This window comes from Heterocephalus glaber, unplaced genomic scaffold, assembly GCF_053883595.1.
Source record: "Heterocephalus glaber isolate CG9 unplaced genomic scaffold, H.glaber_assembly_v1.0 deba00001497, whole genome shotgun sequence".
Classification (NCBI taxonomy): Eukaryota; Metazoa; Chordata; class Mammalia; order Rodentia; family Bathyergidae; genus Heterocephalus; species Heterocephalus glaber.
In genome coordinates this window covers 15,012,338-15,032,889 of record NW_028258320.1, presented here as the reverse complement: position 1 = coordinate 15,032,889, position 20,552 = coordinate 15,012,338, and the positions used below count along the sequence as shown (strand labels likewise).

Sequence of the window (20,552 nt, the reverse complement as noted above, 5' to 3'; positions counted from 1 at the left end):
AAGCCAAGAGAAAACCTACCTAAAGTAAATTTGTGAACAAGGACAAAGTTAACTATTTCTTGCAGGAGGCAAATGAGCTTGGTCTCATCTCTGTATAATGATTCATGTAGTCCAGTTTCCCACATGATGGTTTTCCCAGCCTTACTTATGGGGGAAAAGAGAGAGAGAGAGCTGACGGCTCCCAGGGTAGTAAAAGAAAAGGGGTTAAATTTGTATACAGTTTATGATTAACCTGTAGTTGTAGCCCAGGAGGTAGGGTGCTGGATTTGAGTTCAGGATTAGGTGATGATGAGGGAGATTAAGAGTTTACCCTTGTTTTATTTCTATTATTGTTCCCTATTTTTTTTGTGAATTTTCTACTTAGGTTGTTTTTTATTGTAATGTAAACACCACAATGGTCATCTCTCTTCTATGAAAGTGGCTAACTGCTTTCATTTAGCTTCATAGGATATCTCCAACCTGCTGTCACTTAGACATAGAGAGGAAAGAAAAGGGCCCTATCCTCAGGACTATGGCTAAGATGTTATAAAAATTAAGGCAAAGAGGGAAAATGTATAAATGACCTACTTGGAAATACTAACTCCTGACAAAGTTGGGAAATCAAGCAGGTATCTTAACCAACCAATAACGAGTAACATCTTCTCTTGACATTTAGATGAGTTTCTGTCAAGCAAGTGGTCACCAGCCAAATATGAATGGTCTCTTGGTTCATGGGATGCCTCTACAGCCAAGAAATCTCTCCCTAATGGACAAGCTCCTGTAAGAAGTATAAAATTTTAAAAGACTACAGGTCTGAATCAATCACTAATAAAGAAAAAGCAAAGTCAGTTAATCACCCTGCCTTTCTGAGTACCTACTAAGGAACCCCAGACACACCCAGGGTATAAAACATCCAAGGGACACAGTCTCCATCTGCAGGGAGCTGCTAACTGAAAAAATACACATGGGTTAAAAAGACCTCACCACATAGGGCATTTTAGTGACGGAGTGCCACATAGAGTGAATGCTATGGCAGCCCCAAAGAGAAGGCATTTTGATGGGTAAGTGCAGATAAGGGTTTAGATATTCAGAGAAAAGCAACAGGGCCATTCTAGGCAGAAAGAAAAGTGTGGGAAAAGGTTTGGATATAGGAAAATGCTACACATTTAAGGGAGACTATTTTGCTACAGTAGGATAAAGAGACATCAGAACTTTAATGCTTGATAAAATATCATTGATTTTCTGGAAATAAAGTAGGCCATAGTATGATTAATGAGGAGGAGACTATGAAACTAATAAACACTGTGACCAGGCTGTGATGGTTTTGAACACCATGTTTTTGAGGTTCATGCATGACGTTGCACATGACCTTCTCACTTGCTTAGTATTCCACTATAAGAACACATTGTTAACATGAGGGTTGTTTCCAGGTTGGGGTTATTATGCATAAAGGCACTATAAATATTCCTGCATAGGTCTTTTTCGCAGACATATGGTCACATTTTCTTTGAGTCGATACCTAGGAGTGAAAGGGTGATAGGAGAGGTGCATGTTTCATCTTATAGGAAACTGCCATAGAACTTCCCAGAGTGGTTATACCATTGTACATTCCTACCGGCAATCCTAGTTTCAGTTGGGGAGCACATATTTAAATCAGGAATGTGAAAGACAGATCTCACATCAGTAGAATATAGACTGGATTGAAGTAGGAGGAATTAAAAGGCAGCTACATAGGGGTTGGGTCTGCATTTAAGCAGCGGCACAAGACAGGAAAAAAATGAACTAATTATAAAAGAAATGAAATAATATAGAAACAGGAATCAAAGTTCAAGGGAAACTTGTTTTTCAGGAAAAGATGAGTTTCTTTGGGGCTGTGTTCACTTTACAGTGATGGGCCATCTAGTGGGAAATGTGGAAGAGCAGAGTTGGAGACTAATCGGAAAGTCACCTGGCTAGAGATGATAACTGAACCCCGGAATCATGAATGAGAAACACAGAATAAAGATGAACATAGGACAGCTAAAGCCCCCAAACCTTTTGCAATTAAAAAGCAGTGATTGAGTTTGAAAAAAAGGGGCACAGATAAGTGAATGACTGGAGGCAGGAAGATGAGAAAGGTCTCTTGTCATTCTCAAGGTTTGGACCTGTTCCTTAATGGGTATTCTCCCTTCAAAGTCCTCCAGACCCAAAGCATGTTTTGTGATAGAAGACAATAAAATGGCCTGAAAAGCTGAGGAGCTTGCTGAAAGTCACATGAATAGGCAGCAGAGCTTACCTGCTTTATTCTTTAACTTTCCCTCCATTTCACTGGGCAAATACTGTCTCTTAGATCTGATGTCATATAATAGTCACCTTCTCACATGTTTTAAGAAAAAAACAGAAAATCCCCAAACCTGTAAGGAAGTGTTTAAGATACTGAACTGTTCGGCATGTTATTCTATCAGAGCATTTGCAGAAGAGATGTTTTTCTTAAATGTTTATGCAAATGTGATCTACAGTAGTCTCATTGCTCTGGACACCCCACACACACACTTCCCCTACTCCCAGCTTTCCAATTATCCTGGCCCCAGACCCTGTAGAATTGCTGTCTCAAACCTCAATTTTTGTGATTGACATAGTGTCCTTTTAAGCCTAGATTCTCATGGCTGTGCTCTAGATTTTTTTCTGGAAACTAAGTTACTTACTGAAAGGTTTCCAGTTTTATTTTCTCATCTAAATGTTTTAGAAAAAGGGTGTTTACTCTGTGAGTCTTATCTTCCTATACATAATAATCTGTTTCATTGTGGGTTTTTGATTTGGCCACTAGAGATCTTGCTGACAAGCTACTTATGAGGCCTGGGTCCAGTACCATCCTTCCAACCCGAAATTGGCCAAACCGAACCCTGGAGCTTGGCACATCATCTGTGTTACATACAGTACAGTCTGCCAGGAGACGTAATCCCCCACCACGTACCCTTCATCCGATCAGCACAAGCCATTCCCGCACTGGAATGCCAAGACCTGTGGAAGAAATCCTCAGAGGATCCCGAGTGTAGGTTTCAAAAGCAGAATTTCCACAATATGGTAAAACTAATGAATTTTACATATAGAATATAAAATATAAAATTTTTAAGTAGGGTTGAAGTTTAATGAAATACTGAGTGTATTGATTTGGCTTAAGATTTGTATTTCTGAAACATGTAACACCAATTTTCCTAAATCCTTTGCAATCCCTTTACTTAAAAATATACATGGCATAAAGCTTTCTGTGCATGTTCAAGCTATTTCATTTGTTTTCTAATCCATTTGCTTGTATTATTCAACTTCACGCTTTTGCAACTTGGCATTTGCTGGTGGATCTGCAGCCCAGTGGCAGCCGACTCATTCTCTCCCTCACCAATGCCCTTGGGTCGAAATAACCTGCTGCCACCTATTGGCACAGCTGAAGTGGAATATCTGAGCAGTGTGGGGCCACAAAGGCAATCGGTAAGTCTCTCATTGCCTCTCCATGTACTTACCATATAAAACCTCAAGGGCAGTCATTCTGCAGTATTTGTGCTCTGGTCTTCATTTATACTGTACTGTCAAAAGTGCAAACGGGCCGAGGATTTAGCTCAGTGGTTTTGCCGCCTGCTGCGCAAGCGCAAGGACCCAAGTTTGATCCCCAGTACCAAAGAAAAAAAAGTGCAAACTGAGTTCTAATTTATGACAGTGGAATTGGAGCAGCTTGACCTGCAGGTACCAGGTTGATGGGGGACACATGCAGCTCCCACTAGTCTTAAGTCAATTGTCTCCTTCGCAGAAACCCCGTGCCCAAGGGGATCCCAGTCGAGCTCAAAGTGCAGTGATGGACGAGCCTAACCATCAGCAGCCTCAGGAGAGGATCCTTTTACCCAACTTCTCCAGACCCAACACAACTCAGTCATTTCTGGTAAAATGATGTGCTTCCTATTTGCTTTTCTTTCCCCATTTGCTCTTGATAGCTGGGGAAAGAAGTGGGGACCCAGTTTCTCAGCCCCAACATTTTACCCAGTGGCTTCCCTCCAAGAATGAAAGTTGCAGTTCCAATGATAGAAAATAGCATTCTAAGTATGTTTTTGCTGAAATTCTGCTTGGACTCTGCTCATTCTTTTGTCAGCCTTATAAATTACAAATTCTAAACAATTTAAATATTTCTGAGCACAAGCAAAAATGCTAAACCCCAGTGTATATTAGATCTCCCTGACTTCCCTGTCCACCCTGCTCTTGCGGAATTACATCAAAAAATGGTATCAGACTGAGGAGACCGGTGGAAGTTAAGACCTTTTCCTACTGGTATTTAAAGGCGGTGCAGTTACTCGTGCTTTTACTTTGAAGCAAGACAGGAAAAAACCTGATTGGGAGCCTGGGGGCCATGCACTGACCTTGCCCATCTATACATCAGGAGTGCAGCCCCTTCTCATCTGCTGTGTGGCAAGAGGGCTTGTGGAGCTAGGGAAGTGACTGCTCACAGTGCCCCCGAACCAAAGGCCCCACACCGGGCACCAGTTTTCAGAATGGTGGTAGTGGTAGCCTATTTACCCCAACTCATGACCCTTCAACCATGTCAGCCTAAAGTACTCTACAGTCCTTCTTTGGTTAAGAGTGGTGAGAATAATATATGGATGGAGCTTTGGGTGAGTTTTCCAGTGCTGCCGTAACAAATGACCACAAACTAGGGGGCATAAACAAATTTATTCTCACAGTTTCAGAGGCTGAGGTCCAAAACCAAGGTGTTGGCAAAGCCATGCTCCTTCTGCAAACTCTGGAGAATCTCTCCATGCTTCTTCCTAGCTTCTGGTTGTTGCTTTCTTGGCTTGCAACTTCATCACTCCAATGTTCACCTCATCTTCACATGGCCTACCCTGTGTGCTTGTGTACAAGGTTCCCTTTCCTTACAGATATAGTCACTGAACTCAGGGCCCACCCTAGTCCATTAAGACTTCACCATCCTTTTTTTTGACACAGGGTCTTGCTATGTAGTCCAGGCTTGGTCTTGAACTCACTATGGAGCCCAGGCTGGCCTAGAACTAGCAACAATCCTCCTGCCCCAGCCTCCCAAGTGCTGGGATTACAAGCGTGTGCCACCATGCCCAGCAGCTTCACCATGATTTGATTAGACCTACAGAGACCATATTTCCAAATATCGCCACATTTACAGGTGGCCATGAATTTTGGGGTACACTATTAAACCCAGTAGACACCCTGAGGTTTGATTGAGGAACCCACTGAAAACAAGGGCAAAAATGCAAGCACTTCTGATTTCTTCAACCCCAGAAAGCCTGAATTGAATTGAATTGGTCATCTCATAATTTGATCCAGAACATATGTTAAACAATGTTGATTATATTCTATTGCTATACTTTCAAAATTTAATTTTGGTTGCCTCAAGAATAAAAGTGAACCCATGAAAACCTTTCAAAGTCTGTCTTTTCAAAATAAATTTCTAACAATAACAAAGTAAAAATTATATATCCTAGCTATTTTTCTCCCTATTTGCTGTCATAAAAAGGAAGATGAGCTAATAGTTCAATTTAATTAAGAGTATCAGTTTTCCCAGCACTGGAGAAAAAAACCCAAAAAACTAGCTAGCTGAGTCCTGGGCCCAGGTGCCACCAGACAAGTACTCTGCCACTATGCCCATCAGTGCTTTCTATAGAATAAGGATCAGTAAACTACAGTTCAGGAGTTTTGTTTTGGTTTTTGTACCAGAGATCAAGCTCAAGACCTTGTGCTTTCGGGGCAGCCATGGTGCCAATGAGCTAAATCCCAGCCGAGTGCACAAGTTTTTGAACCTACCACCTGTTTTTGTAAATAAAGCTTTAGTGAAGCAGAGCTACCAAGCTCATTCATCTGTGGCTACGTCCACCTAACAGCAAAATTAATTTGTTGCCATAACTACTATCTGGCTTAACTATGTGGCCTGTCACAAAAAGTAAGTTTGCTAAACCATAATTTCTAGAATATGTGGCTTTACTAAAAAAATTTTTTTTCCTTACATCTCCTAATTCCAGTGCTCTAATGAGGAATTGAGGGATTTTTTTTTTATTCCAGAAGCCCAGCAGGATGACATATTTCCTTTTTATTTCATAAAGCCAACAATATATAGTTAAATTTTTTTTAAGAGTAGGAAAATTTATTGGAGAATAGGAATACAGACTAAGAATGGGGAATAAAAATAGATCCTGAGAAACAGGAGGGGCCCCGAATGGGTTGCCTAAAGTTAAATTTCAATGCAGTAAAGTCATAGGTTTATCACTGTTACTGAAAAGGTGGGTTGTTTTAAAATACAAGAGTGAGAAATCTGATAAAATTCGCTTGGAAGCTAACTGAAATATTAAACCATACAGATAGCTAAGTTTTCTTAGCAATAAAATTAAATTAAATTAAAAATAAATTTCTTAGTAATAAGTGTAGAATGTATAAATTTTACAAGTTAGCAGATGGCTTTGACCATCTTTTTCTTCAGAATTCTACACAGCCCTCAGCTGACTTTTTTCTTGAGTTGGCCAACGATGCCTTTTGCCTTATTGACAATTTCAGTGTTTTCCCTTGTAAACCTGAAATATTATCCTTTGGGAGAAGTAGCATTATAAAATGTGTCTTTCCCCTTCTTTTAGCCAGATACACACTATCATCAGGCATTTGCAGTTGAGTACCCTCATCAGGCCCGACCCGGTAGGGGAGCCACAGGTACAGGTGGGGCTGCAATTCTTATTTTACTATTCTGGTTATGTTAAGACCCTGCCTTCATTTTTTTTCTCTCTCTTTCCCTATACTTATATACTAATCTTATTATACTATACTAATCTTCCCTTCCTCCAGATTTTCTTCTATTTAGTTTCCCTACATCTGTGTAAATCACCTAAATTCATTTTGGAAGATGGGGTACAATAAAGAGTTCAATTTCTCAAACCAAAAGTTCAACTTATTTTATGATGATCTTATTGGGGGTCAAACTCAAGACCTTGTACTTGAGAGGCAAGTGTGGTCCCACTGAGATAAATCCCCAGCAGTTTGACCTGTTTTTTTCATATCATGTAAATTAATCTCTCACTGCCCTGATAAACTTCAATTTTTTCTTTAATCTAAAAATGCAAATGAAATGTCATATTTGTAACATTCAAAATATTCTTTAAGGGCTGGGGACCAAAAAAAAAAAAATATATATATATATATATATAGCATGGATTTTATTATGTAGGCAAAGCCCACATTGCCATGAATTAAACTGCTTTTACCTGTCAGGCCAAGGCAAGAAATTCTAAAATGTCAGGATATGGTGAATCTGATTTTATCTTAACTTTTAAAACTCTTCACTTATACTCTATAAATTGTATTAACAAAGGAGTAATGGGAGAAAGTAGCAGAATGTCTTAATTCTTCCATGACAGTCTTCTCCCATCCTCAGGATTATTATACTGTAGGTGAAATTTATTAGTATTGGACAGTTGAAATACTTCCTGTTAATGATAAATCAGGATAGTAAAAAACTAAGCTTTTTCAAGCCATTTGTAGTTCAACTGATTTCTCTCAGTTCAGTTCCTAGTAGCATTAATCATATTTTTGTTTTATATTGTAAAATTTTTTATTAGTACACATTTGCAGTGCATGTTTTTCCATTCCTTGTGTGGAGTTGGTACATGCATATAACATGTCTTAATTCCTTCTTCCAATCCCCTCTTCCTTTCCTCCCTCCATCTCTTCATCCCTTTCCCTTTTGAGAAAGATCGATTTCCCTATTTCTTGTTATCTAATGGATTGCTCCTAAAGAACCATTTATTACATTCAGCCATATTTTTCATCAGGTGTAAGTAATGTTAACATTTTGGTGAGCAAACACATCTGACTGAAGCCTAATTATAAAGGGCTCTTAAGCAAAACTAGGTTACTGCTTTCATTTCTTAAAATATAGGTCTTTTTAATATTTTTATAGCATAAAATATATAAAATTGTTTTTTAATGTCTTGGCAAATATATGCTTTACTACTTAATCCCAGTCTCCAAATTTAAAGTCCAAATGATAACTGGAGCAAAAAAGCCCTAAGTTATGAAATGTGGTATTACCAAATCTGGACTGTTTACTAATGTTACTCTGATGTCATCTGCCTGACAGGTTCACAGTTACATGGCTCTACAAAACCTCAAAGCAGGGGTGGACCAGTCTCTAGAACCAGGCAAGGACCGCAGGGCAAATGAGAAGAATCTATGAAGCTGCAGCAAACATGTAAGATACCATGAATCAGTGTTCAGTCACTGAGTGAGTAGAGCTTGTATACAAGACCAGCTTGAGTCCATCTTCATAGTTATTTTGGTACAACTGACTGAGGAAAACAGAATGTATCTGCCAAAGACAGCATGGGTACAGTCTCCATCTCCAGTTACTGTCTTCCTTCAGCATAAGTTACCTCTTCCACTGGACAGTGAAGACTGTACCCCAGATGTAACAATGAATGATTACCTCCAATCACTGCTCATGTTGTCTGTTAACAGTTCAGTTATATAGGATTCCGTGAGATTACATAAACACAAAAAGCAGCAAATGACTGTTAACAATGTCACTGGCTTCAGAATACTTCAGCTAGTATTAATTTCTGGAGAGCTACACTCAATTCAAGTTGACTCATTTTTAGGAGATGGTATTATCAAAACTCTCACCTACTTTTCAAATAAATGTCACTCTTAAAGGTTTCACTTTAGATGTCCAATCCTATTGCCAAAATGAAATGGAAGGATTGAGTAAAGACATAAGCATTGGTATAAGTAACTTGAGTAATAAATTGTGTATTTTTTTTTAGATTGGATAGCTCAACCTTACATAATCCTGCTTGATATCAGGTTATGCTTATTTTATTTTATTATTTTTTCCTGGTACCGGGGATCAAACTTGGGACCTTGCGCTTGCGAGGCAGGCGACGGAACCACTGAGCTAAATCCCTGGCAGTTATGCTTATTTTAAAGTACTGTATTCATCATTTTCTCCCAAAAATATTTAACTCACTTTGACAGATCTCCTGAAGCTCTAAAAAAGTTATATATATATTTTTTTAATTCACAGGATTGGGCTGGGGATTTAGCTCAGTGGTTCCAGCCCTGCCTCGAAAGCACGAGGACCCAAGTTCGATCCCTGGTACCAAAAAAAAAAAAATTCGTAGAATCTATGTTTTGAGCCATAAAGGCACAATTCCTTAAAAAATTTAAGAAACTGGCAATTTGTCCAGTATAAACATATCCTAAGAGCAGCAGGAATAGAGAACTTTGGCATTCTTCTAATTTTTTATTGTGAACTCACAAATGTAGCAATAGCTTTAAATAAGGATTAATTTCTTATCTTAATTTCAATGAATGTTAACCTTAACTATCATACCAGGTTTATTGTTAATTCGCAGAGTGTATAAACTGAAATGACCATAAACTGAGGTGACTTAAATTATACCAGTGTTCTAATGCTATATCATATGAAGACAAGTTCAAACCCACATAATATTTGGGGGGGGGGGGTTACCGGGGATTGAACTTGGGTCCTTGCACTTGCGCAGCAGGTGGTGAAACCACTGAGCTAAATCCCTGGCCCCCCACATTATTTTTTTAATACAATTAAAGGGTATTTTTAACTTTTCTTAACTACAAACTGAAAATGTATTGTGCTTATTTCTGATAAATTATGTCATATAATGTTTAATGGCAAGAGAAAGCTTTTATCCATTACTGTATATTGACTATAGTAGTCTACAAACTGAAGATTTTAAGTTAAACAGTCCTTTTAAAAATTACATATATTACAATGAATACATACCACCAACCTATCAAAATAGAAATAAAATCTTTGTACTATTATTCTCAGACATCAGTACCATGACTATATTATAAAATTGGATCTATATGGCTTGCCTTTCAAAGGCAGTCAGGTGTCTCTAAAAAGTGGTTTAGCCAATTCCCTTACCCTTTTTTTGTTTGTCTGTGTTCTCTCAAAGCTAGTGCAGTTTATTTCTTAAAATGAAACCAAAATTATACATTTGATATGACAAGATGGGATAACACTCTCTTACAGAGGAAGAAACAAGTTCAGAGCTGGGACAACATGAATCTCTTTATGCAGGCTTTCTATTATAATGCTGACTAGAAATTTTTTTAATCTTGTCTATCCAAAATACCATTCGTATTTCTTCTAGATCACATTTTAAATGATCAATGGGACCATTTAAAAAGCCACCAGAACTTATTGTTTTTACTTGTTTATTTAATCACACACATCTTTACAAAAATGTTTGACATTATCTAAATACCTGTTTCTCCTATACTTTAAGGATAAGAGTAAAAAACCTGACTAATAAAAAGGACAGAAAAAAAAAAAGAGTCTATTTAAGATCATTAGAACCAAAAGCAAGCTGGCAATTATTTGGAAGACAGCTACCTGTTCAGCAAGTACTCTGACTGTTCTAGCCAGGTGTAGTATGTTTTGCATCAGATGTGCACATTACTGAAAGCAGGATGGACAGACCCACCTTCTAGAGGGAGCTCCTGAGACAGAAGACCCAAGACCCACGGAGGCAAATACACTGCCATCCCAACCATCACCGCCACATTCCTTCCTGTAGGGGCTTCTCAAGATGTCAGATCATTTCTAGGAAATCTAAGACCAGGTTGAGAAATTCTGCTTGATTTAGTTGATCTAAATAATTTAGGCTGGAAGGACAACTTCTCTTAAGGGTTAGGTTAACTTTGCCTTCTGTGTACCTTGCCTACAATAGCACCAATTGATGCCTTAGGACCTTTGAAGAGAAAAATTCCATTATTTCTTTTCTTTCTTGAGGGCTGCTTTTTTCCCTCCTCCTTTGGAAGGTTTGCAGTATTTTGCTTCCATTTGAGCCAGAAAACTGTCCATTTCCTTTTGCCGATCCTTCTGTCTGCTCTGTTTGAGAAGTTAAAACACAGCTTTCAAAACACTATTCAGAGAGACAGAAATTACTTAATGGTGTTAGCAGGGATTGGGAGAAGAGCACGGGGAATGACTGCAAGTGGATATGGGGTTTATTCTAGAATGGGGACAATATGGTTGTACAACTTTGTGAATGTATTAAACTGTACATTCTTTTTCTTTTTTTTGCATAGTACTGGCTTGGGATTGAACCCACCTCAACTCTTTTTTAATTTTTTATTTTGAGACAAAGTCTTGCTAAGTCATAAACTGCTCAAGTTGGGCTCAAACTTGTGATCCTTCAGCGTCAGCCTCCCAAGAGTGCTGGGATTATAGCTGTGCACTACCATACCCAGCCCTGATTTATACATTCTTTAAAAAAAAAAAAAAAAGATGGTATGAGTTATATCTTAAAACAAAATATAATACCATTCATACACTCCTAAGAAAGTACCAGCAAGAGATAAGAGTCAGACCATGAAAGAAATGGCAACAACATGGCAAGATTACCTGAATGAGTGCTTTCAAGTTATCAGTTCCTTCATCAAGGCCCATCTCCTTCCTGCTCATTTCTGCTTCTTTAGCCTCTGTCTGTGCCTGAAATAGAAACTTATAAGACACCATGGCAACCATGCTTAAAATACACCCTTCTCTTTCAGTTTGAGGAGTATATGAATCCATAAAACACACAAAATTATACAAATATGTCATTCATTAGAAGGCAACAAACACTGCTGAGAGCAAGCAGCAGGTTCCTTTAATAATTATGGTTTTTTTCCCCATTTCAATTTACTAGAGGTGTAGCAAACACTTTGGCATCAAAAACCACAAGGTGGGCTGGGGATTTAGCTCAGTGGTTTCGCCGCCTGCTGCGCAAGCACAAGGACCCGAGTTTGATCCCCAGTACCAAAAAAAAACCCCACAAGGTGACAGAAAGGAAAACTATATGCAAGGAGAGCCAGGAAAGGCACTTAACCAAGGATATTCTCAAAAGGGATGCCAGCACAAGGTGCTTTGGAACCTTCCTCTAGCACCCCATTTACTATGTGAGACTGAGATCTTGTAAATAATCCTGGTTTAAAATGACTTCTCCAGAGTATCAGAAGAAACAACATTAACAAATTCAGTTTTAACCTTTCTTTAACTGATTTCAAAGCTGCTTCATTTACCCTATTTCCCAAAATACCACAAGGATATCTTAGGGCACCAACTATGATAAGTGGCTCTAACCCTTGGTGAATTTTCTAAGTAGCAAAAAATGCTATTAATATTGGGAAGGTTGATAAATTAGAATCTTGTTATCCCAATAAAGAGACAGGTTTTTTGTATCTCTCAAAATTCAGCATCCCTCTCTTCCCTAAGTCTCTCAAAACTATACTGTTTCTCTTCAAACTCTAGGGAAGTTTCTCAGGCTAGTATCCTACAATTGAAACTGCTGTGCTCAGTTTCACTGAAAAAAATGATTTGATGTGAGCCTGAGTCTAAATAGATGTACCTCATGAAGCAAAAGGATTTGATATACAGTGCATTCATTCCACTTCTGCCTTCTGCTCAACACAGAGCTGGCAAAAGAGGTCCTTTAAACATCCACCAAAACAAAAAGGTCAGTTTTCTGTGTTATCTTTTATCTTAAAGCTGCCCCCCTTATCTCCAACTTCAGCCACACAAAATCATCTCAAGTACCCACCAAGATCTAAAACCTGGTCTCCCTGGAGTTCCAGTTATGCAAGCCAAGCTGACGTAAAGATTACTTTGAATGAGCGCTCTCCCTGAACTCCACCTGTCCTTGAGCGCTCTCCCTGAACTCCACCTGTCCTTAAGCACTTCTCCTTTGCCATTACCCCCAACCTGTGTTTAATATAGGTGTAAAGACGCACAGGCCATATTCCTTATTCTTCACAGTTAAGTGTCTCTCAAAGTGCGGTGGGAAACACCCTCAACAAAATAAACTAGTTTTTAAAAAACATATATCCTGGATCCAACTCAAAAATCAATCTCTGAGAAAAAGCTTAAGAATCTGCACCTTTTAAAAAATTGTAAATTATATTTTTCAATTTTAATTATACACATATGCGGTAAGGAACTGCACCTTTTTTTTCAGTCCTGGGGATCCAACCCTGACCCTAGTGCATGTTAGGCAAGGGGTCCACCACTAAGCCACACACCCCCAGCATGCACTTTAACAAACACAAACTCTGCTATTCTCTTCCTGTTTGTCAACCAAGTGAGGAGCGCTGACGATGTCATGCACCTGGGCTCTCTATTACTTCACCTCTTAAGGAATGCTTCAGCCAAACTTCAAGAACTGGCCCATATGAAAAATAATAGTGTTATTTTAAGATCACACTAAACAATTCATGCAGCAAGGACCCGAGTTCGATCTCCAGTACCAAAAAAAATTTTTAAATGAACAATTCATGCAGAAAATCATGAGCACCACATACCAAAATAAAGGTTTTTATTAAAGAACCCCTATTTAATTATATGAAAGTTATAGATCAAGCTAACCCTACTGCATATTCAACTTTAAAAAAAGAATGGAGGGAAAAAGATATAAATCCCTAATAGCATTCAAACTCTTACCCTCCTTTTCCTTGCATTCATTTTTTGTTTTGATTCTTTAACAAAAGCATTATAGGATGGGACCTCTCCGGCATCAATAGCTTGTTGAATGATATTCCTTATCCTGGGTTCCTCTGTATACTCCACACACAGCACAGACTCCATGATCTGATTCATGTCACCCTTGAAATCCAGATAGGCCTGTTTAATATCTCCCAGCTCTTCCTCAGAACCTTTGTATGTCTTTTCGAAAGCTTGAATGTCTTCTAGAGATATCTGATGACAAAGGAGACTGCTTTAACTTCAAGAATTTTAAATAAAAGGTATACTAGTAAAACACAAGATTTAAGTGTTGAAATGCTTCTCCCTCGATATATCAGTTGCTTGAGCAGTAATTGTCACAAGGAACTAAATTTCCTATGCCTAAGCTTTTCCAGAGTTCTCCCTAACCTAACCTTTACAACCGCTAAACCGGGGACCAGCTAAAAGAAATTTAAATGAAGTTTCTAAGATGGAAAGGGACTTAGATAAACATTCAGATCTTGGATTTGGATATGTAAAATAAAGTACAGACTGAAGAAAAATCTAGCCCCTTCACTGCGATAGTCATATCCACCAGGAGATGATTCATTTCAGTTAGTGTGTTATGTATATTTAAAGGCCATAATTAAATCCCTCAATTTCATCAACACAGACTTTAAGGCCTCGGGGACATCCAGTAAACGCCCGTTGACTGAATGATGGGAAACATCACAAAGAAAGCTCCAATAACCCTACCTTTTTAAATAGTAACCTCCAGTACGCCTCCCAGTCCCGGTCTTGGTTGAGCACAGCACAGTCTTCGACCACTGTTCCCTGCTCATCGTACACTGCTCTCTGGTCCTTGTCACTTAGAACGGCATAGACTCTCCCCAGTATCTGAGGGAAACGAGCATCCAAAAGTCACCCTTATACCCCCCGCTGAAACCGCGCCGCGAGAAATAAAGGTTAGAAAATTCCGGGCCGCGCACTGCGCCCGAGCGGCGCCAGGTGGCCAGGAGAGAAGTCTGGGTTGGAATCCGAGCGGACCTGGAAACGGCGGGTGGCGTCTTCCTTGTCGCCCTCATCCACCCGGTCGGGGTGCACCTGCAGGGACACCTTGTGGTAGCCGCGTCGGACCTCGCCGTCCGAGGCCTCGCGCCGCACACCCAGCACCCGGTAAAGGTCGGCGGTACCAAACTCCTGCTCGCACAGTTCCAGCAGCCCCATGCTGGGCCGGGGGTGGACAGCCTCCGTCAACACAGAGGGTCACAGCTGCACCAGCTCCAGCGTAGCTGACTTTCTTTTCCCGCTCAAAAAGCCCACGGCGCCTGCGTCACAGAAGGCGCAGAACCACGCCCGCAGCTACGTTCTACGGCGGCCGCAGAGGGGCGTGGCAAGTGGCGCTGCCCGGGAAAAACCCGGTTTAATGCTCAAGGTGCACCGGCGTCCAGGTCTCTCGGAGCTCCAGGAGCCTACGACCTTTAGGGTCCCATCATACTCTCTTCCGAGCAACCCTCGTCTCCTTACTCTGGAAATATTTGTCTTACCTTGAGCGTCCCAGCACAGAAACATCCATTGATTATTATAGAATGTCCCGATATTAGGTTACATTAATAAACAGACATTTTTTTAAAGTGGAAATTGGTCAAATAGCAGCATTCAGCAGTTATACATGGCTCAACCTAACAGTTTAAGAGATTTGGTTTTTCAAAGTTGATCCTCAAAGCAGTGGAGCTGTAGGCCAGTAACTGCAACCTATGGGCTTAGGCTGCTGGGGTACTTTTCCCTCAAACACGGCAGGGGGAAAAGAACTGTCTATTGAACAAAAAGCACAAAAGACCAGTCTTAGTTTAAAAAACACTTTATCTACATTGCACAATTAACCTCTCCTTCCTGCTCCTTTCACCTTACCTATTGACCCAACATAACCCTAGTAAAAACCCAAGCTGCTAAAACAGGTCTATGTAATATTCATAAAGTTCAACATGTCTAAACAGATGGATTTGAGCTGACAACAGGATGGGCTGGAGAATCATCCATGACTTGGGCCTGGAGATCCAAAATAAGACAAAGGCTGGAGAAAATTTTGGAAACTAAGAAGATAAGCTCCCACTAGACATTTGTGTACATACACCTTGGACAAATAATCAAGAATGCAAAGTAAATATGAAGCTGGCAGAAATTCAATGATGCTCAAAATAATCCATTTCATATCAGTTCCTCTCACTGGTCAAGACTTTCCAGAATCACACTGCCCTCTGCCATTAGGTTTCTGCAAAGCCTCAGATTCTGCAGGATGTGCTAGTATCTTATAAATTCCCAGAGTTGCCAAGGTTTTCAAAGCCTTTCTCCAATCAAGATCAAAGTCATCAAAAGTCAGTTTCTCTCCATCTTTCCTGGCTTCAGTCTCCTCAAAACACGTGGAGGCCAACCAGCAACAACCCTTGGGGAGCCTCAGTGACGCCAGAATTTGAGATGACTAATAATTGTTCTCAAAATATAGAACCCAGAAAATCAGTTGGAATATCACTAGGCTGTAGAACCTTCTCTGTAAATTTCCTCTATCTTATGTCAGTATTTGAAATCTATATTATCTAAAGTGTGAAGTAAAACAATGTAATTCATATATATGGGTGTTGAACTGTGCAGTTCTGGTGGGACAGACAATATGATGTTTGGCTTTGGTCCAACTGGCCATTTATATTATCAAACTCGTTACATAGATAAGATTCTACCACTGATGGGCTTGAACCCAAGAAGCACTGAGCTACATCTCCAGGCCTGTTAAAATTTTTTATTCTGAGACAGGGTCTAAGTTACCCAGGATGGTCTTAAATTTGCAATCCTCCTGCCTTGGCCTCCCAAGTAGCTGGGATTACAGGCATGCACAAGCACACCTAGCTACACTAACTTTTTAAGACTTTTGAAACCCTCCTATTTTTATTTTTCTGTAACATAGATATTATGTTGGAAGGAGTCCTGTTGGTGTCTGAATCTTATATTGCTGGGCAAGTTTCTACCTTCTCAGCCCCAGCTTTCCTATCTATAAAGTGGAGAGTATCCTCCCTACCTCAGTGATGCTTTACAGTCCTCACAAATAATGCTGCACATAAAGGGTGTGGAGATTTATGTAGGTGTTTTTACAACATTAGCTTCCTTCTAATTTCTTGTTCTTAAAGATAGGCTGTTATAGCCTGAAAGCAGTTTTCACAATCAGTCTTTGTAAAAGTACTATTATGTGTCAAGCAAAGCAATATACATCTTCAATTACAAAAACAGTGTAGGTGTGGTGGCATATGCCAGTAATCCCAGTTCTCTGGGAGACTGCACCAGGAAGATCCTGTATTCCAGACTAACCTGTGCAACTCAGCAACTTAAGTGACTCAACTTAACTGCCTCAAAATTTTAAAAAAGGGTTGGGGGTATAGCTCAGTGCAAAGGCCCTGGGTTTAATCCCCAGTACTGGAAAAAAGAAAAAACAAAACAATAAACAAGGCCAACTCTGTTCTTGAACTTGTGGGATGACTATAAATAAGGAAACATTTAGATGGGCCAAGAACACTCTGGCTGGGGACAAGAAAGTCTATCCAAGCATGATGGATCATGCCTGTAATACTAGCACTCCGCAAGGCTAAAAGCAGGTGGATGGCAAATTTTAGCCCAGTCTAGGCAACTTAATGAGACCTTGTCTCAAAATTTTAAAAAAGAGGGCCAAGGATTTAGCTCAGTGGTTCCGCCTCCTGCCTCTCAAGCACAAGGTCCAAAAAAAAAAAAAAAATTAAAAAACAGCCTGGGGATGTAGCTCAGTACAAAGACCCTGGATTCAATCCCAAGATACTACCAAAAGAAAAAAAAAAGAAAGAAAGAAAGAAAAGAAAGGAAAAAGAAAGCAGGAAAGTCCCCTGGCAGGCAGCAGATTGTAAAATTGTCCAAATCATCCAATCTTCCCCACAGCCACTGTTTTTCCCAAGATAAAGGCCAAAAGAAGCTAATTAGTAACTAGATGCAGCTCTTATGCTGGACAAGAACAAATCTCTCACTGGACCCCATTCAGGCCAGACCTGAACAGCATGAGTGACTCAGAAAACTCCATTTATTGTTCTTCAAGCCTAACAAAATTAAGAGCTCTGCATATAGATCTTGACCTTGTAACCACTGCCATGTTCACCGAAGTCAGCTCGCTTCTGTTTCTGTAGCCTCTGTGTTTGTTTTCTGAGAAGCTAAGAGGACTGCACGTGCCCGTTTCCTTCGCAGTCTCTCAGCATTTGTGATCATCATAGGATGAAGGGGGAAAAAGCCAGACAGACCTAAAAGCAACAGGATTTTCATTTATTATAATATAATTTAAGTCAATGTTTCCCTGGAAACTCTGCCTCACAGAACTGAGGGATGAGCCCTAACCCAGAGTATGGATGTCTTGTCCTTCACCTTCCTCCCCCCACTTATATCTACCCCCTATCCTAACAATATTTTCTCTACTTGAAAAATAGGTAAGCTGACAGTCATGAGAGAAACTATTGCCATTTTTAGCAGAAAACCCCATCACTCAGAAAGTCTCATAGGGCCGGGGATTCAGCTCAGTGGCATCACGCCTGCCTCGCAGGTACAAGGTCCTGAGTTCGATCCCGGTACCAAAAAAAAAGTTTCAGAAAAGAGTTCATCTCCAGATTGGAAATGACAATCAGTTCATAATTTCAGCTTCAACTCCAGTCCTGAGCAGCCTAGAGGAAATGAAAATCATTCTTCATCCTCACTATCCTGAAGCTGACTTCAGAGTAAAACCCCTGAATGAGGCAGAACCAGAATTAAATTACCCAGAAGCTTCTCCATAGGCTTAGAGAGGTGGGCCCCACAGCCAATCCAATGCCGGATCCTCTCCAGGTTCAGGGCAACGAGTTTTTCTCCATGACTGTTGGGCAATGGATCGTAGGAGCCCACCTGCTCCACAAAACGACCATCCCTGGGACCCTTGTTGTGAGCAGCAACAATGCGGTAAAAGGGCCGGTTGGCGCAGCCACCCAGAGCAAGGCGGATGGTTAAGTGGCCGCCATGGTAGGCCTTGCAGAGGGTGGTAGCTGTAGAGAAATAACTGGTTAGGACACAAGAACGGGGTACACAAAATGGGCAAAAGGAGGTCGAGGAACAATTCCTATCTTCCACTGACATGTCCTCACTTCCAATCTATTCTAGTAATCTGGCTTGATTACCATCTTCCTTTGTGAAACTCCTCCTTAACCACTCCAGCTAGAGATTACCTCTTCCTCATCCCCAAATCCACTCCGCACAAGCCCACTATTGACTCGCTCTGTGCCCTTACTTAGCCTTAGCTGCCTCCCCTGCAAAATGAGATGAAGGTTTCAGCGAAGATTAAGCGGGGGAAAACTGACAAGTGGCTCAGCTGTAAGCGCGAGAGGCTGTGGTTCGGATGGCCTCCAGCGCGACTAAGAAAGCGCAGCTCCACCTGTCCCCGGACACCCCAACCCCTGAGGCCCCCCGGAAAGTCTCAGAGGGCCCAGATAACTCACTAAGCTGGACCATGGTGCAGCCGGCGTGCAGATCCTCGGATATCCCGCAGTTCCCACAGACCAGGCCCACGGCCTCCGATCCACAGAAAAGCAATACGAAAGGTTAATTCCCAGAGATGCTGAGACTCTCACCGGCTACGGAGGCCAGAAAGGCTCAGTTCCGGAAGTAGATGCTCTGCTCGCTTCACTGCTTCTGCTTTTTGGCCCTATACTTCCCATCATGCAACACAACCCTCCCTTCTGCGTCATAGATTAAGGGGCGTTAAATTTGACGTCTGTAGGCGTGGCAGTGCGATTCCTCCCCATGAGCCCCTATTGGAATGAAGTTTTGGGGGAGTCCTGGGTAGCTAGGAAGAGCCCTAAGCGCTCTGCAAATCCGTCCATTCTGCAAACATTTTCTGAACTTCGTTAGGGCCGGACCCGGGCGCTGTCCTCTACCGTCGGGAAATTCAGTCTGGCGAGGAGCCGCCGAGGGTGTACAGAGAAGCCAAGGACGGTGAATAGACTGTGCAGCGGGGCAGAGAGAAAGCTGATACTTCCTCGGGAAGACTTCATAAGGGAGGTAGTTAGGGCCGAGAATAGGATTATAAATGACTACAGTTTATCCTTCTCAGTTAACTAATTTGTCCCTCCTCTTTATTCTCCAACCATGGAAGAGGCAGGCACACCATGAAAAAATAAAGGGGAGACCCTAATATCTGCTTTTGCTGCACTGTGATCAAAAGTGCTGTGTCAGAGTATAATTTCTTGTCATCCCAACCCCAAGAATTCGACCTCACTAGTAAGGAGTTTTGCATCTCATACGGTAGTAAAGGTATCTTCATGGAGCCCTTGTGGTTTAGATCCATGAAGATAACCCCTGGTTGATTACAGGGAGTTAGTACCTCCCACTTCAGCAAAGATCTCTGTTCAGCTTCTCTTTTCACTCCTGGTTCCAAAGGGCCTGCCACAACTAATAGGCCCTTTGCTCTAACATAGTGAACCAGCTTAGCAGTCCCTAGGCTCACCTTTAAAGATGATGCCTTAATTTCCAAGTTCCAGTAAGTGAACCTGGCCAAGGGCCTTAGCAGCAGACTTCTTCCAGCAGTAACCCAATGAGCTTTTATCAGAAACCTATTGACCCCACTAGACCTTAATTTTATTTTTATATAACTAATGGTATATTAGGTATATAATTACAATTACATATAAATATATATGTGATATATAGCTCGGTGTACCTTTGTTTACTCTAGAACCACACTGATGAGTTTTTCATTTCTTATTTACATTTTTATTGTGATCCCATTTACTGTCAACTAGTAAAACTTCCAGTTAGAGCCAATGGAAATATATGAGTTTCTGCTGATAGTGAACATTCTTGGCTCTCCAGCTCCAGGCTTCATGTGGTCAAATTTTCATGTGGAAAGGAGCTCAGGGTTCCACACAGAAAATTCTTCAGTTTAAGATTGTCAGAAAGATGGGTTTCCAAATCCAACCATTTCCTGTACCATCCGGATCTCTGCAAGCAAAGCCTCATCCTTCAGTTTCAGCTACATGAACAAGGAAAG

At 40.8% G+C, this 20,552-nt stretch overlaps 4 protein-coding genes across 19 annotated transcripts in view; 1 reads left to right on the top strand and 3 right to left on the bottom strand.

Moving 5' to 3' along the window:
* The window catches only part of Fam149b1 (family with sequence similarity 149 member B1), a 49,835-nt gene extending 41,392 nt beyond the window's left edge, over positions 1–8,443 (top strand). For 5 of the 10 annotated variants that reach the window (XM_087185410.1, XM_087185411.1, XM_087185407.1 and 2 more), the window contains 6 exons: positions 656–759; positions 2,786–3,010; positions 3,324–3,444; positions 3,761–3,889; positions 6,597–6,675; positions 8,093–8,443. In XM_087185410.1, coding sequence (XP_087041536.1) covers positions 656–759; positions 2,786–3,010; positions 3,324–3,444; positions 3,761–3,889; positions 6,597–6,675; positions 8,093–8,175 — 741 coding nt within the window. In that variant the 3' untranslated portion in view covers positions 8,176–8,443. The remainder of the gene's footprint in view (positions 1–655; positions 760–2,785; positions 3,011–3,323; positions 3,445–3,760; positions 3,890–6,596; positions 6,676–8,092) is intronic. The other 5 variants (XM_087185408.1, XM_087185416.1, XM_087185415.1 and 2 more) reach the window with 5 other exon arrangements.
* The window catches only part of Dnajc9 (DnaJ heat shock protein family (Hsp40) member C9), a 43,418-nt gene extending 28,542 nt beyond the window's left edge, over positions 1–14,876 (bottom strand). Inside the window, exons 1-5 of one of the 4 annotated variants that reach the window (XM_004846272.3) lie at positions 14,525–14,870; positions 14,234–14,374; positions 13,478–13,732; positions 11,405–11,491; positions 10,196–10,888 (exon numbers count right to left, since the gene is read on the bottom strand). In XM_004846272.3, coding sequence (XP_004846329.1) covers positions 10,769–10,888; positions 11,405–11,491; positions 13,478–13,732; positions 14,234–14,374; positions 14,525–14,704 — 783 coding nt within the window. In that variant the 5' untranslated portion in view covers positions 14,705–14,870 and the 3' untranslated portion in view covers positions 10,196–10,768. Of the gene's footprint in view, positions 1–10,195; positions 10,889–11,404; positions 11,492–13,477; positions 13,733–14,233; positions 14,375–14,524 lie in introns of those variants that run through there. The other 3 variants (XM_087185429.1, XM_087185430.1, XM_087185431.1) reach the window with 3 other exon arrangements.
* A 2,676-nt stretch (positions 14,877–17,552) lies between these two features.
* On the bottom strand, positions 17,553–19,222 carry Mrps16 (mitochondrial ribosomal protein S16). The gene is made up of 3 exons (XM_004846271.3): positions 19,003–19,222; positions 18,292–18,552; positions 17,553–17,784 (listed from the first exon to the last, which is right to left on the bottom strand). The coding sequence occupies exons 1-3, from the start codon at positions 19,013–19,015 to the stop codon at positions 17,651–17,653; spliced, it is 408 nt and encodes a 135-aa protein (XP_004846328.1). The 5' UTR covers positions 19,016–19,222; the 3' UTR covers positions 17,553–17,650.
* Positions 19,223–20,265: 1,043 nt separating this feature from the next.
* Positions 20,266–20,552, bottom strand: part of Cfap70 (cilia and flagella associated protein 70) — a 53,607-nt gene continuing 53,320 nt past the window's right edge. For 2 of the 4 annotated variants that reach the window (XM_087185404.1, XM_013072988.3), the window contains one exon: positions 20,270–20,534. In XM_087185404.1, coding sequence (XP_087041530.1) covers positions 20,454–20,534 — 81 coding nt within the window. In that variant the 3' untranslated portion in view covers positions 20,270–20,453. Of the gene's footprint in view, positions 20,535–20,552 lie in introns of all 4 variants that reach the window. The other 2 variants (XM_021259607.2, XM_004846274.3) reach the window with 2 other exon arrangements.